The 16,319-nt window shown below is 41.9% G+C and overlaps 1 protein-coding gene across 7 annotated transcripts in view; it reads left to right on the forward strand.

Annotated features, from left to right (window-relative positions):
* ARHGEF18 (Rho/Rac guanine nucleotide exchange factor 18) overlaps positions 1–16,319 on the forward strand; it is a 126,888-nt gene that overhangs the window by 78,313 nt on the left and 32,256 nt on the right. For 6 of the 7 annotated variants that reach the window (XM_077121451.1, XM_077121450.1, XM_077121453.1 and 3 more), the window contains 3 exons: positions 11,731–11,869; positions 12,630–12,742; positions 12,907–13,047. In XM_077121451.1, coding sequence (XP_076977566.1) covers positions 11,731–11,869; positions 12,630–12,742; positions 12,907–13,047 — 393 coding nt within the window. Of the gene's footprint in view, positions 1–11,575; positions 11,870–12,629; positions 12,743–12,906; positions 13,048–16,319 lie in introns of all 7 variants that reach the window. The other variant, XM_077121455.1, reaches the window with a different exon arrangement.

The following is a 16,319-nucleotide window of genomic DNA, read 5'->3' on the forward strand; positions in this document are numbered from 1 at the left end:
TATGTTAAAAATCCCAAAAAATCTACAGCAAAGCTACTAGAACTAATAAATGAGTACAGCAGAGTAGCAGGGTATAAGATCAGCACCCAAAAATCAGGAGTGTTTCTATACACTGGTTATAAGCAATCTGAGGAGGAAATTAAGAAAAAAAAGACACAAGAACAACCAAAGAATCAAATGTTTAGGAATAAATTTAACTAAGGATACAAAAGGCCTTCACACAGAAAACTAGAGGAAATTGCTAAAAGAAAGTATAGAAGACCTAAATAAATGGAAGAGCATATCATGTTCATGGATTGGAAGACTAAATATAGATAAGATGCCAATTCTCCCTAAATTGATGTTTAGTTTCAATGCAATACCAATTAAAATCCCAAAAACTTACTTAGCTGAAATAGAAAAACCAATAACCAAATTTATTTGTAAAGGCAGGTGCCCTGAATAGCTAAACAATATCTTGAAAAAGAAAAATGAAATAGGAGGTCTTATGCGACCTGACATTAAAGCATAGAAACTACAATAAAAACATCATGGTGCTAGCATAAAGATAGATACACTGACCGATGGAATTGAATTGAGTGTTCAGAAATAGACCCTCTCATCTGTAAACAATTGAATCAAAACAACTTAGCTGGGACAGAGCAGCCTCTTCAATAAATGGTGTTTGGAGAACTGGATATTCATATGCAAAAGAAGGAAAGAGAATCCATATCTCTCACCCTACAAAAATTAACTCAAAATGGATCAAAGACCTAAACATTACAGTTAAGACCATTAAACTGTTAGAAGAAAACATAGGAAAATATCTTATTACTCTTGTAATAGAGATAGTTTCCTAGAGCACTCAAAAAAGAAGTAGATAAATGGGATCTCCCCAAAGTTAAACATTTTTGTGCATCAAAGAAGTTTGTCAGGAAAATAAAAAAGCAGCCTATGCAATGGAAGATAATATTTGGAAACCACACATCAGATAAGGGTTTAGTATTCAGAATATATAAAGAGATTCTTCAACTCAACAACAAAAGACAACCCAATTTAAAAATGGGCAAAAGACATGAACAGACACTTTTCAGAAAAGGAAATACAGATGGCTAAAAGGCACATGAAAAGATATTCAACTTCACTGGCTATTAGGAAAATGCAAATCAAAACCACAATGAGATATCATACCCACTAGAATGGCCATTATCAAAAAATAAACAAAAAAACAGAAACAACAAGTGCTGGAGAGGCTGTGGAAAAACAGGAACACTTATCCACTTTTGGTGGGAATGTAAAATGGTACAACCACTCTGGAAGGCAGTTTGACAGTTCCTCAGGAAGCTAAGTACAGAATTGCCATATGATCCAGCAATCCCATTACTAAGTATATATTAAGAGAAACTGAGGGCAAGGACACAAATGGACATTTTCACACTGATATTTATAGGAGTATTATTCATGACTGCCAAGAGATGGAAACAGCCCAAACGTCCATCCATGGACAAGGGGCTTAACAAGCTGTGGTATATAAATACGATGGAATATTATGCAGGTGTAAGACAGAAGAAAGTTATGAAGCACATAACAATGTGGATGAACCTTGAGGAAATTATGCTGAGTGAAATTAGCCAGAAACAAAGGGACGAATACTGTATGGTCTCACTGATATGAACTAACATTTATGAATGAACCTATTAAGAACACAGGTTGTCAGGAGATAGAAAGAGGGTTGAGATTGGGCATTTGGCCCTGAAGGAATACAGATTGTACAACAAGATCGATTGTAAAAAATTCAGAAATGAATAGCACAGTACTACCTGCTGGTAGCACAATAATGTAAGTCCACTGAATGAAACTGAATGTGAGTATGGTTGAGGGAGAACGGCTGGGGGCATGAATGACACCAGAACTTAGGAATGCCCAGAGTGGACACTGATGGTGATTAAATATACAAATACAAAAATGTTTTTGCATGAGGGAGAACAATTGAATCTCAACACTGCAACCAAAAAAGTACAGTCAACGCAAGCTAGAGTCTACAGTCAACAGCAGCACTGTAATTTGCTTCCACTGAATGGAACAAAGGCATTATGCCCAAACTAAGTATCAGCAAGTGGGGTGGGGCAGGGTGGGGATGGGTGGCCATGGGAGAAGGATATGGATTCTTTGCAGAAGAAAAGGAAATGTCTTCATATAGATTATGGTGGCGATGGCATGTCTATTTACTTAGGTTAGATTGTATGATGTGCGAATAAAACTGTTTAAAAATGAACAGAAACAGGTGCTGGAGAAAGAGATGTACCTATTCAGTGTCGGCTGGGAAGCCGAGAGGTGCAGCCCCTCTGGAAGGCAGCGTGGTGGTTCCACAGGAGGCCGGGGTGGGTTTGCCATATCCTGCCACTCCATTGCTAGGTATGTTCCGGAGGAACTAAGAGTGGGAGCATGAATGGACATGTGCACACTGGTATTTATGGCGGCAGTTTTCATGATTGGCAGTAGATGGAGGTAACCTAAGGTACAACTGAGGAATGGCAGGGGGAACTATAGTGTATACACAGAACAGCCTACTGAGCAGCTGCAAGGAGGAAGAAGTTATTAGGCATGCAACTAGGTAAATGAACCTTATGGACAGTATGTTGAAAGAAATGTCAGAAACAAAAAGACAAATATTATCATGCCTTGCTCATGTAGACTAACTATAATATACAAACTCAGAAAATTGAAGCTAAGAGCACGGGTTATCAAGTTGGGGCCTATTGTAAAGTTTCCTAGATTGTAAGTTCTTACAGCAGTAACATATATTCAGGAGGTCTAACTGTTATTTCTAAATTCTGAGTTACTGAGCTGTTTGTATATAACCTGGTTGTTCCCTGAAACTTTGGATATTTATGTGACGCCTGAGACTCAGAGTTAGAACACTGAAGCTATGAAAGTCAGCATTACCCCATTCAACAACTGTTTAAAAAGTTGAAAAATGATCAGACTTCATCTAGAGATATGAATGAAGCTGATCGGGATAGGACTAAGGTAAATCACAATATTGGGTAAAGGATGATATGGCCCATATTTCCAAACTTCAACTTCTGTGTGAGACCAAAAGGAAACATGTTTATTTAGTGCAAAATTTATATTTGGGGTAGCATATTATCTAACTTAACTTGTATGGTCACTTTCCTTGAGCACCATAATTACATGGAATCTTGAATAGGGCTTGAGATCTTCTTGGTTTGTACAGGTTAGTGTGATGCCCTGATACATTCCAGAGTAATTTGGGTATAGAATAAAAAAGGATGTGTGAAGTCCCCTTGGGGGACTGGGGAGAAAGAAGGAAATATTCAGCTTCCCCATCTAGGGAATTCCTAATATTCTTGCAAGCGGTGGGGGCAACCAGTTCACTAGGCTGAGCCCTTAGTCTAGGGGCTCACCCCTATGAAGCTTATTCTTGCAAAGGAGAATCTAAACCTACTCGTCATTATGCCTAAGAGTCACCCCCAGAGAACCTCTTTTGTTGCTCAGATGTGGCCTCTCTTTCTAAGCCAACTTGGCAGATGAACTCACTGCCCTCCGCCTTACTTGGGACATGACTCCCAGGGGGGTAAATCTCCCTGGCAACATGGGACCTGACTCCTAGGGATGAGCTAGGACCCAACATCATGAGAATGAGAAAGGCTTTTTGTCCAAAAGGGGGAAGAGATAAATGAGACAAAATAAAGTTGCAATGGCTAAGAGATTTCACACAGAGTTGAGAGACTATCCTGAAGGTTGTTCTTCTGCATTACATAGATATCCTTTTTTAGTTTATGGTGTATTCAAGTGCCTGGAGGGAAGCACCTGAAACTCTTAAGCTGTGTTCCAGTAGCCTTGATTCTTGAAGACAATTGTATAAAGGTATGACTTTCACAGTGTGACTCTGTGATTTTGAAAACCTGTGTCTGATGCTCCATTTATTAGGGAATGAACAGATGACTAAAAAAAAAAAAAAAGATGAAGAAGAAGAAGAAGAATGATTAAATAAATAATAGGGGGAGATAAAGGGTGAAAATTGGATAGATTGAAATATTAGTGGTCAATGAAAGAGAAGAGTATGGGATATATGAGTTCTTTTTTTTCTTTTTATTTTTCTGGAGTGATACAAATGTTCTAAAAATGATTATGATGAAGAATATGCAACTGTGATATATTGTGGGTCATTAATTATATAATGTGGTTGGACTGTATGTGCATGGAGATTTCTCAATAAAAATATTTTTTAAAACATTAATTGCCGTAGACCTGAGGATCTATCCCTGAACTTTCAGTTCTATTGCATTGATCAATATGTCTGTCTATGCCAGTACCATGCTGTTTTGATCACTGTGGCTTTATAATGTGCTTTAAAGTCAGGAAGTGTGAATCCTGTCAAATCATTCTTGTTTTTCAGAATATTTTTGACTATTTGGTGCCCTTCTCCCTTCCAAATAAATTTGAAAGTTAGCATTTCCATTTCAACAGAGGAGGAATTTGGATTGGTATTGTGTTGAATCTGTAACTCTGTATGGGCAGAAGTGACATCTTAATGACATTTAACCTTCCAATCCATGAACATGGGCTGTCTTTCCATTTCTGTGAGGGCTTCTTTGATTTCTTTTCGCAAGGCTTTGTAGTTTTCTGTGTACAGGTCCTTTATATCCTTGGGTAAGTTTATTCCTAGATATTTGCTTTTGCTATTGTGAGTAGAACTTTTTTCCTGATTACCTCCTTGGGTAGCTCATTACTAGTGTATAGCAACACTTCTGATTTTTGCATGTTGATCTTGTGTCCCATCACTATGAAATTTAAATTTTTGTGTGTAAGGTTTAGGTTGAGGTTCATTTTTTTTGTTTATGGGGGTTTTTTGGACTCTGACCGTGGACATTCTTGTTCTTTCTGTTTTAGCTTGCAGAATTATCCCCCAGAGTAATTCAGAACTATATTTTTATAGTATTATAATTCACAAGTATATTATACAGTGGCCCAACCCCCACATCTTGTATGATATTTATAGCAAAAAAATATTATTTTTGCCATTGACACTATCCTTTTTGCTATAACTGAGGGAATTTTTCAACACAGATCTCAGGGTCACTGGTTATTAATTATTATTATTATTGATTTCTCAATTTATGAAACTATTTATACCAACAGAATTTCTCTCTGAATGATGAGATAATGATGGGATTATGGATTGTTTTTATCTTTATTCCTTTTTGTGCTTTCTAAATTTTCTACCTATACCCATATACAGTTGAGAAAACCCACAAGTTTTTAAGAATGATGTTTTCTGGGTTTTTCATGTATCATGGGGTGGGGGGAACCTGTGGTATTTTTTTTTTCCCTTAGGTAATATCAAGTTTAAGAAGTGTGATCTTTCAGGTTTATACGTAATCTACCTAAGATACCCTACCCCCACCCACCCTGCTCCTTTTTTTGTATGGTTCCTGAGGCATGGGGTTAAGAGTTTTTTTCTCCCCTCTTATAGTTTTATTCTTTTTTTTATCTTCAAGCTGTGTAACATCAAAATGAAGCAGGGCAGAGAAATCAATGAGTTAGTTGGCTGTTCATTGATTTAGTCTTTTCGCAGATGGCTGAAAAACTGGGAACTGGGAACTGAAAACTTCATTTTGCATCACATTTTCTTAATTGTCTCTTGAACACTTGGCCTGTAGCTAGTGCTTGCTAGAACTCTCCAGAGCCAGGAGGCTCTCTCAGCCTGAAAGAAAAGTCTTCACTGAAGCAAAGAATTGGGGGTAGAGGGTGAACACAAAACCAAACTAAATATGAGAGAAAGACCAGTTATTTTTGAGTCTGAACTTTTGAGACTGCTCTAAAGCCATGGGAAGTCTGTTCCTTTCTTCCAATGCTGGTTTTCCAGTCCATTTTGTTTTGTTCTGTTTTTGCCTTGTGTGGTCTGTTTCAGAAGATGGCAGAAACTTCCATCACCTCCAGAAGGTCTTTTCAGTTGCTTTACCATTGAGATTCAGCAAAAACCCACAATTTAGAATGTAAGATTCTTGCTTTAGAGTTCTTTCTTTCTAAAAGCTAGTGTGCGTTTACATCATAAAGGACAGTTTAAAACCGCTTAAGGTGGTCATTTAATATGTCATATTGGGCTTTCTCTAAAATCACTTTCAACAGGTCAGTAAAAATCTTGTTTGTGCAATGTCTTTGTAGCTACTTATGAAATTCCTACAGGATTCAACGGGGGTCCTTGTGCCTGGGTCCGGGGGAAAAGCCTGCAACTTAAAGGATTTCTCATAAATTGAGGATCACACAGGGAGTAAAACTATGCTGGAAAAGAGCCCCTGTTAGCCTGCATTTTGTAATGTGGGGTCCATTGTCCAGGTAAAGTAATACAGATAGCAGCACAACGTCTGTCGCATAGCTAAACTGCCTTACTTTTCTCATAGAGCCTGCCTTGCTCTTTAATTCAAGGAACCAAGACAAAACAGTTTAGAAGAATAAAAGGGCATTGAGTGAACAGGCCGCTGTCTGTGCTTGTTACTAAGAACGAGCTGTATTTTTTCCCTCTGGGCAGTGAACTTTTTCCATTTTCACCGTTTGCCTCTTATTTTCGTCCCTGTTTCCTCTCCAGGTCTCCTTGTAGGAACAGCTCTCAGTTATACAGTCTGCTCCGGGGGGCCAGGTGCCCGCCAATCGATCGTGCCTCTCAGCAGTGGGCAGACGGTGCTAATGAAGCGCCACGGTGGCTTTTGTGCAGTGCAGACGGCGTGAGCTCCGCTGCATGGCGCAGTGGCAGGGCGCAGGCCCTGCTTGGCCATCTGATAGCAGGGTGGATATTTCTTCCTGTCTGTCTCAGATCCAAGAGCAGCATGACTAACTCGAACTGTACATTGAACTGTAGATCAAATGTTCTGTGGAAAGAAGGCTGCGCCTCATGGAAGTTTGTCTAACAGTTTTATTGAGAAATAATCATCATGCCATACAGTATGCCCATTTAAAGCCCAGTTCAGTGGCTTTTGCTATATACGGTGTCACCGTAGTCAATTTCAAAATGTTTTCATTGCCCCAGAAAAGAAACCCCTTCCCCATCTGACGTCACCCCCCAACTTCTCCCTGGTAACCACTCATCTACATTTTGTCCCCATGGATTTGCTTATTCTGTACATTTCCTACAGATGGAATCAGATAATGTATGTGGTATCTTGCAACTGGCTTCTTTCACTTTGCGTGATGCTTTCAAGGTCCCATCCATATTGTAGCATGTACCAGCACTTAATTATTTTTTTTAATGGCTGAATAATATTCCATATGTGGATATGCCACCTGTTTTGTTCATCCGTTCATCAGTTGAAGGACATCTGGGTTGTTTTCACCTTTTGGCCATTACGAGTTGTACTGCCGTGAACATTCGTGTACGATTTTTGCAAGAATGTATGTTTTCATCTCTCTTGGTTCCATATCCAGGAGTGGACCTGCCGGGTCATAATGGTAACTCCATATTTAACTTTGTGAGGAACTGCCAGACTGTTTTCCAAGTGCCTGCACCATTTTACCTTCCCATTGGCAGCCTCATTCTAACTTTGCCTGGTGAGATAACTTCCATTAGATAAGAGAAAACTGCGGCACCCTAGCCCAGCCCCTGAACAGCTGGTGTGTGGCAGAACCACTGACACATCTCTTCTTTGGTCAGTTATTCCCATGACTTGCATATGTTGCAGAAAGATTTGATTTGTAACAGATTTTATTTGATTTGTAACAGTTACAAATGATCTTATATTATCTTATCAATATGATCTTATATTATCAATCTTAAGTAGCTTGGGGGGGGCAGAGAAGCATAATTTACTTCAGCAGGTCACATCAGTACATCATTGAACTTTTCTGTACAAAGCCCTCCCCAAAATAGAACATCATCTTGGATACTTTTGGGATGGTTGGCATGTAATCAAGTATAAAGAACTCCAAAGAATATCAGTACTCTATGAAAATAGGGTGTGTGTTTAAACAGAGTTTTCATCTTAAAGAGCTTCTAGAATAAAGTAACTTATAACTTTTTCTTTTGAAACAGTTCGACTCACAAGAAGTTGCAAACATTCGTACAGAAGGTTCCCATGCACCCTTCCCCCAGCTTCCCCAGGGATGCCACTTTTTTTTTAATTTTTTAAATTGTATAATATAACATGTATACAAAGCAAATAAGGAAAAAAGCAATGGTTTTCAAAGTACTCTTCAAGCAAGTAGTTACAAGACAGATCCCAGAGTTTGTCTAGAAGGAATAAATATTTTTGTTATCATCACAGTTGACTTTTTTCTTTTTTTACGAAAAATGACATATGTATAAAAAAGCAATAAATTTCAAAGCACAGAGCAACAATTAGTTGTACAACAGATTTCAGAGTTTGGTATAGGTGACGATTCCAAAATTTTAGGTTTTTACTTCTAGCTGCTCTAAGATACTGGAGACTAAATAAAAGAAATATCAATTTAATGATTCAGCAGTCATATTCATTTGTTAAACCCTACCTTCTCTGTATAACTCCACCATCACCTTTGGTCTTTCTATCCCCCCCTTTTCATGTTGGAAGGGGCTGTCACTAATATGGGGTAGGGAGATGGAACTAGCTGATGTTCCGGAGAGGCTGGGCCCTCTGGGTTTCAGGACTTACCTGGTCCAGGGACCCATCTGGATATTGTAGTTTTCTGGAAAGTAATAGGGATCCATTTTTTTACATGACTAGAGTCCATTGCCAGAACCATGACATTGACATTGATATAATGCTATTAACTCAGAGACAGACCCTCATCAGACTTCACCAGTTGTTACCTGCACTCCTTTTTGGGTGGGAGGGTGATGTGCAAGCCTAAGAAATTCTTTCCCATGTATAGATTCATATGACCACCACCACAGTCAGGGTACAGGGCTGCTTCATCACCACAAAGCAACCATTATTTGTTTTGTGCAAGGTATTGTCCTCCAGTCCATGGGGAGGCAGAGAGACAGATGATCAAAATAGATAAGTACAGCATATATGGGATGTTAGAAGCTGGCCCATCATTCTTTTTTTTTTTTTAAATAATTTCAAACTTACAGGAAAGATGCAAAAAATAACACAAAGCCCATATAGAGAACCTCAACATAACCCCTCCCAGATACTCAGATCCACCAACTTTTAACATTTCAACCACGTTTGCCATATTATCTATGTATCTGTCTGTCTTTGTGTTTTCTAAAGAGTTTAGAGTGGATTGTTCATATCATCCTTCTTGAATATGTAATACTTCCACACACATTTCCAAAGAACAAAGAAATTCACTTATATAACCAACTTAAGTTGCAGTCATCAAGTTCAAGGAATTTAACATTGATATAAAGATTGCAGACTATATTCCAGGGTTATTTGTTTGGGTTTTTTATATTCCAGTAATGTCCTTTTGGAAATTGTCTTCATTATTAGATCCCATCCAGGATCGTATATGGCATTTAATTATCACTGTTCTTTAGTTGCTCTTTTTCTTTCTTATTGTGGAAACAGATACAGCAAGTTTTCCAATCTCTACCGCTCCTGAGTACACCATTCAGTGGCCCTCATCCTTTTAACTAATCTTCCATCCCTTGAACCCCTCTTGAGGCCACTGGTGCTTGGTTCCTAAGAATGACCCTGGGACATGAAAACTTTAAAGTCTTTTCTAAATCATCAAAGGAAGATTAAGTCTGCTTATCATAGATTCGGCATTTGTTAACATTATTTAGAATTGGTGATTCTTTGATGGTATTTATGATAACTTTTTCTTCTTTGGTCTGTTTGATTGAATCAGAATCTGTTCAACTTTGGGCAAGACTTTGCTAAACAGGAATAACTTGTCAGTGTGAATGCTGGGCAAACAATGCATTATTGGGATTTGTCCTGTATTTGTGTGTTAGGTGGTAATTGCTGGGTGGGGTTTTGGCATAGTGTAAAAATGGCTGAAAATGACTGGCCTGGATTCTTGGGCTTTGATTTGTGACTTGTGTCTTTGTACTTTGCTGTTTGCACGTGAATAGCATCTTCATCGCCTTTACCTTTATAATAGTAGTCATTTTTAACCATTTATTATCATAATGGCAGGATGTTTGAGCTCACTAAACAGGTGTCCTCCTCATCGTTTTGAACCACGTTAAGCTACAAATAGTGTGTACTGTATCATAACACAGTTTAAAGGTTGAGGTCCTAATTTTTCAAACTCTCCTTATTAGTCTTCCACCAGAAATTCTCTCCCTGACCCGTAACCCACATGCACATTTACGACCCCCCTGAATTTCCACCTAAGTTAAAACTCAGACAGAATACTGGATTGCAACCCCCAGAAAGGCTCCTGAGAGAAGGATGTTTTTCTCTAGGGCAGGCTCTGTGCCAGTCCCAAGGTTTGTAGGATCTGTGCTGCTGAGAGCAGAGTTCCAGCAGTTTGGTTTATCCATTTGTCTGTTTATGGACACTTGGTTTGCTTCCACCTTTTGGCTATGGTAAATAATGCTGCTGTGAACATTTGTATACAAATACCTGTCTGAGTCCCTGCTTCCAGTTCTCTCGGATAAATACCCAGATTTCTTTTTAATGCTGCTGCTTGTCCTTGCCTGGAACAGAGCTGCAAAAGCTGTTTTGTTTTTTCCCACCTGAGAATAAATTAGACAAGCTGTCAGTCTCCATTTGGTTGGACTTAAGTGATTGACTTTTCAAATAGGAGGGGAAAAGAAAAATCAGCCTGATGATAGTTTAGCTTTTACAAGTTTCATTTTTCCATCAATAGAAAAGAAAACCAGTGGGTACTGGCAGCCTACGATCTAAACCCCTAAATTAGTGAGCGGATGGGCTGGTGATGATGGTCGCACGTTATCATGAGTGTAATTAACACCACTGAATGGTAGGCTTGAAAGTGGTTAAAGTGGGAAGTGTTATGTTGTATATATGTTCTCACAATAAAATTGCTTAAAAAACAGCAACAATAAAATAAATAAAAATTTTAAAGTGAGCAGGTGAGTGAAAACAAGTTAGAATGGTTTACAGTTGCCACAGGAAATAGAATCAGGTCTCTGATCCACTTTGGTGATACATTTCTCATATTTACAGTGGGGCTTGCCATTAAATATTATGCCGGTGGTCTTTGGGTCTTAGAGTCATCCTGAAGCCTGATCTTCGGATCAATTGCAGGCTCTCTTATGACACCGGTGTGAACTGCAATTAGTGCAGTGCTCCTTATTTCGTGATCGTAGTCCATAAGAGACGTGAACTTGGCTTTTTCTTGTTTTGTTTTTACCACCTGTGAAGACAGAGACGTCGAGGTTTTTGTTTTACCACAGGAGAAAATGCTGTGCAGTGTCCCCACTCAGCGGTCACAGTAGGGACCAATTTCCTGCCCTCCAGACTCGCTGATTTAGCCAATACAGTAAAGGCAGAAGCCGCTTTACATTTCTAGAAGGATCACACCGGAGGTATAAAAACAGTGCGCCCCCGCTTCGCCTGGCGCCGAATCTCAGAGCCCCAAGTGTGAACATGGGGGACACACCTTCCAAAAGCAGCGGCAGGAGCGGTGCCGTCCCCGGCCACCCCGAGCTATCTTTTTATGGTTCTTTTTCTAGGAAATGGAATGAGAATGTCTTTTTAGATAACGAGCTGTTGACCTCCAAGATCCTGTCCGTGCTGCGGCCGCAGTCCGAGAGGGGCTTCCGGAGGGACCACCTCCGCTACCCAGCTCACTTTCTGAGCACCAACTCTGTGTTTGCCTCCGTGGCAGCCTCCCTGAAAGAGCGCCCCCGGGGCACCCCCTTGTCCGATGGCAGCCCGGCCCCATCCAGGAATGTCGGCATGACGGTCTCTCAGAAGGGGGGTCCACAGCCAGCACCGAGCCCGGCAGGAACTGGGACAAGACTGGGGTAAGCCGTTTCCTTTCTCCCAGAGGACGTGAATGCTCGGTGGCATTCCACGGGGGAGGCCGTGGGCAGGCACCCCCAAAAGGAGCCGCTGGGGGTGCGTGAATCTGTGCATTGCTCCCGCGCCAAGCAGGGAAACTCCCGTTAGCACTTGGTTCAGACATTTACTGCTTTCCTTTTTTAAAAAAATGATGTGTCTGTGGAGTGGTTGCCACCCCTTTTGGTTAATAAAGATCCTGAGACTTGGCCCTGGGACAGGGCTTCTCACAATTCTCCAGACGGTGCTGGAAGTCCCTCCGAGGTGGTTCGATTAATACTACTTCTGGCAGTCTGGGTAGAAAATTACCCTAATGCTAAAACTTAATTGAGAGCTGGTGGGGAAGGGAGCTGATTAATTTCCTTATTTTCCTCTAAGAAGTGTCCCTGACTGTGAGGCTGTGTTCACATAACTGTTGGTAGAAAGGATTCCAGGGGCCACAGTCGGCTTTCGTGATCAGTAAAGGATCACAAATGCACCCTTAGAATGTGCCTGAACAGTAAAGGTAGTTGTGGTGGAAGAAGTCCTGATTTAGCCTATCCACAGGTAGGCCCCTAATTTTTAAAATGATCTGTGACAAAATTAAGGTTCCTATTGAAATCCAGAAAGTTCTCTAATAGCATCCCTTCAGATCAAGGGCTGTCTGACTTGTCTTTGTAAAAAGGAGGTTGTGCAAGTGTAGTCTGATTTTTTTTTTAATGACTGTTTTTTTCTCTTTTTATGTAGTCCAGTCACAGGAGAGATGGATGAAACAGACTCTGTGTTTTTAAAATTGAAGCAGGCAGCTGACGACTCTCTCTTGCTCACGTCTTCCAATGCTGAGTCTGTTTTTGTAGAAGGTACGGTCATCTCTCCTCTCTCCTGGATTTTAGAGGGTCTGCATCGACATGGGAAGGCTGGGGCCGGGGTAGCTGTGTCCCCATGGAGGGCACCAGGTGGGTGCGGTTTCCCAGAGGCCAGTCGCTCTGAGCTGCCCGGGCCACAGGGTGTCTTCCTCCCTCAGACCCCTACGCTACCTCACTGAGGAGTGAACTTGAGGCAGATGCCCAGGAATTTGAGTCTGAATCCTGGAGCCTCGCTGTGGACTTGGCGTTTGCAAAGAAACAGAAGAGAGAGGTGGTGAAAAGACAGGATGTCCTTTACGGTGAGTGGTCCCGGGCTGCCACGCCAGCCTTCCAGTTATTGCTTTACTTTCTTCCTTTTTTTTCTTTTGGGAATTCCACCTGGGAAGCTGGGTTCCACTGCTGACCTCCCCTTAGACCGCACAGCCCACTCTGCCTTCCTCTGCGCTGGGCAGCCCTGCCTTTCAGGCCGGGGAAGAGACAGAGGGAGAGGGCTTTGGTAGATGTGTCCCTGCGGATAACGCTGGACAGAATGCCCATGTCTGACTCACCCTTACCTCGTTGGCTCCACCCCAGAAACGATGAGCCTGAGATGGTGACCGCCGATCCTGTCCGGCTATCCCCATGGGCATAAATTGGGAGGCAGGCTCTGGAGGCGTGTTCCTCTCTCAGTGCGTGATCACAACACACTGAGCCTCCTTTCCAGGAGCCACACTTCACGCCCCTTCCTGCTGGCCAGCAGGGAACCTAGCGGTGGGCAGCCACTGGCCTGCTGAGATGGGATAGAGGGACCACAATCCCTTGGTGGGGAAGAGGGGTACGAAATGAAAATGACAGCTCACAGTCACAGAGCCCTCCCTGTACCAGGCGCTGCCCCGGGCTCCCCTCCAGATCTTGGGACCCCACGAGTCAGGTGGCAGAGGCCGGAGCTCAGGCACATGGCACTGGGACCCGAGGTCTTTCTCAGCCCCAGACCTTATTTATTCTTACACTACAGACGATTCTGCCTCCATGAGAATCATTCCACCGAAAATGATGGTGTGAGTTGCCTGGCTAGATATGTTTACATCCCTTGTCAGCATTCTGACAACAGGAGATTCTGGTGTAGAGCGTATTTCACTTTTACCACCTCCCCACTCCGTGGGAGTTCCTGGGATCCCCAGATGCTGACTAGGGGTGTCCTCTGGTACACCTCCCCTGCTTTCCAACTCCAGAGCTCTCTGCTTGGGTCAGAGCAGTTTGGGTTGTCGGTCAGGAGGAGAATGTGAGCAGACACTTCCCCTCAGGGTCCCAGAGCCGAGCCAGAAATCCTGCATAGAGGGAATTCCTGCAGGATAGAGAGGACCAGCCCTCACCAGCACTCCTGGTGGCCCTGGGCTCAGGGCTGTTGAGAGTGAACATCTCCCAACATGGTCCTGGGAGGGTTGCCAGAATCCCACTTCCCCTTCTCCCTCCTGCCAGAATAATCCCCTTCCCCTTCCAGCCCTGTCCCCCTCTGGAATCCTCACCACCACTGCCCGCCCACACACAGTGTCCCTCCCCCCTCCAAACACCTCGCCCCTACCGTATTTGGCCTTAGCCTCAGCACCACCCAGGAGTCTGTGTGGCCTTGGCCTCACTCTCTGCCCCGCACAGCGCCTTGTTTGTTGTAAGCGCTTAGTAAATTTTCGCTGCTACACACCCCCTGCTTCTTCGGGAATTGTACTTGTAGAATAGCCCGGTTGTGGTACAGATGGCTTCAGTTGTCATCTACAAAGGAGGGGCCCGGAGGGGAACACCGGGAGACCCTCTGGCCACTTACACCAGTGCACCTCCCCGAGACAGTGACCCCACTTCCCACCGCACCAAAAAACCCATCCTGCTGTTACATTTCATTAGTCTTGGGTGGCGTGTGAAAGTAAATTTGCTGTTTTTATGAAGTTTTCACATGTCACATGATCTTTGAAATTACCATTTTAAATTGCTGCATTATACGTCTCCCCCGCTCCACACAGTTTTCCCTATTATTTACATTTTGCGCCTTCATGGCATCAGTGTCCAGGGATCCCAGGAACTCCCACAGAGGGTGAAAGTGAAAAATGCTCTACATCAGAGTCTCCTCATTGTCAGGATGCTGACGAGGGACGGAAACATATCTAGCCAGGCAACTCACACCATCATTTTCGGTGGAATGATTCTCATGGAGGCAGAATCGTCTGTAGTGTAAGAATGTGCTATGTATGGGGCACTTTTTTACATCAGAAAACTCTTCCCTGGTGAATACTTTTAGTCCTTCCTCGGTCTTTCTTGTGGCAATAGATTCTGCACGTACTGGGCTCCATTTGTGGTTTTTTTTGTTATTACAACCAGTATTATAATGAACATGCTAAATATTTTTTAGACCATTATTAAAGATAGCCCTGGAGTAAAGTTCTCTTTCCTTTTTCGACTTGATTTCCTTATAATAAAACTTCCCAGGAGTGAGATTCCTGGGTGAAATTACATAGTTACTTTTAATGATTCTTTAAACATAAAACTTAATTGCATTACATATTCAAAAAAAATTTTTTTAAGTATTCACATGGTTCAGATCTTAAAATATTGCAAGATATTCTGTAAAGAATTGCCCTCACACCCTTGTCCCAAAACTGTACAGTTCCTTACTTCTCCAGCAGTAACCAATGTTATTTGTTTATTCTAGATCTTTCCAGGGTTTCTGTTTCCCCTTTTTCTGGAAAACATACCAGACTGCTATATTGTACTATACCTTGCTTTTTTTTTTTCGGTAGTGAGAAGTCAACTACACAAACCATAAAATCACCATTTTAACCATTTTAAGGTATAGAGTTCACTGGCATTTAGTATATTCATGATGTTGTGCAACCATCACATCTCTAGTTCCAAGACATTGTCCTCACCCCAAAAAGAAACCCTATACCCATTATGCATTCATTCCTCACACCCTTCCCCACCTCCGTTGCCTTGCTTTTTTTTTTTTTTTTTTCTCTAATTCAGCCCAACGCTGGAGGTCTTTCCATAGGCGGCCCTTCTCATTACTGGTTGCCTGGGATTCTGTTGTGTGTACGTTCCGTCCTGATCACCTCCATCTTCTACGGTGGAAAACAAAGCTCCATTGAACAGCTTTGGAAGGACGTGATTTTGCTTGGGTGCAAGTATATCTGTAGGACAAATTCCCAGAAATGGGGCTGCCAAGTCAGAAGGGATGTGCCTCTGTAATTCTGTTAGATATTCCCAGAGGGGCTGTACCATCTACAGTCCCACTGGCCCTGTGTGTGACTGTCCACATCTCCTTAGTCCACCAGCCTTCTGTGTCTCTGCGGGTCCAGGAGATGAAAGGGCGTCTTAGCGTAGTTTTAGTTTGCATTTATCTTATGCACTGGATTGAACATCTCTCTGTACACTTTAAGAGTCATTGGTATTTTTTTTCTCTGTTCAAATCCTTTGCCCATTTTTCTATTTACTTATTGATCTTTCTCTTGAGGATATTTAAGAGGTCTTTATGAAATTTTAAAATCAGCCTTTTGTCTTCTAAAGGAATTAGAGATTTTTTCCCAGTTTTGTCTTTTGCCCTTTG

This window comes from Tamandua tetradactyla, chromosome 11 (genome assembly GCF_023851605.1).
Source record: "Tamandua tetradactyla isolate mTamTet1 chromosome 11, mTamTet1.pri, whole genome shotgun sequence".
Taxonomy (NCBI): domain Eukaryota; kingdom Metazoa; phylum Chordata; class Mammalia; order Pilosa; family Myrmecophagidae; genus Tamandua; species Tamandua tetradactyla.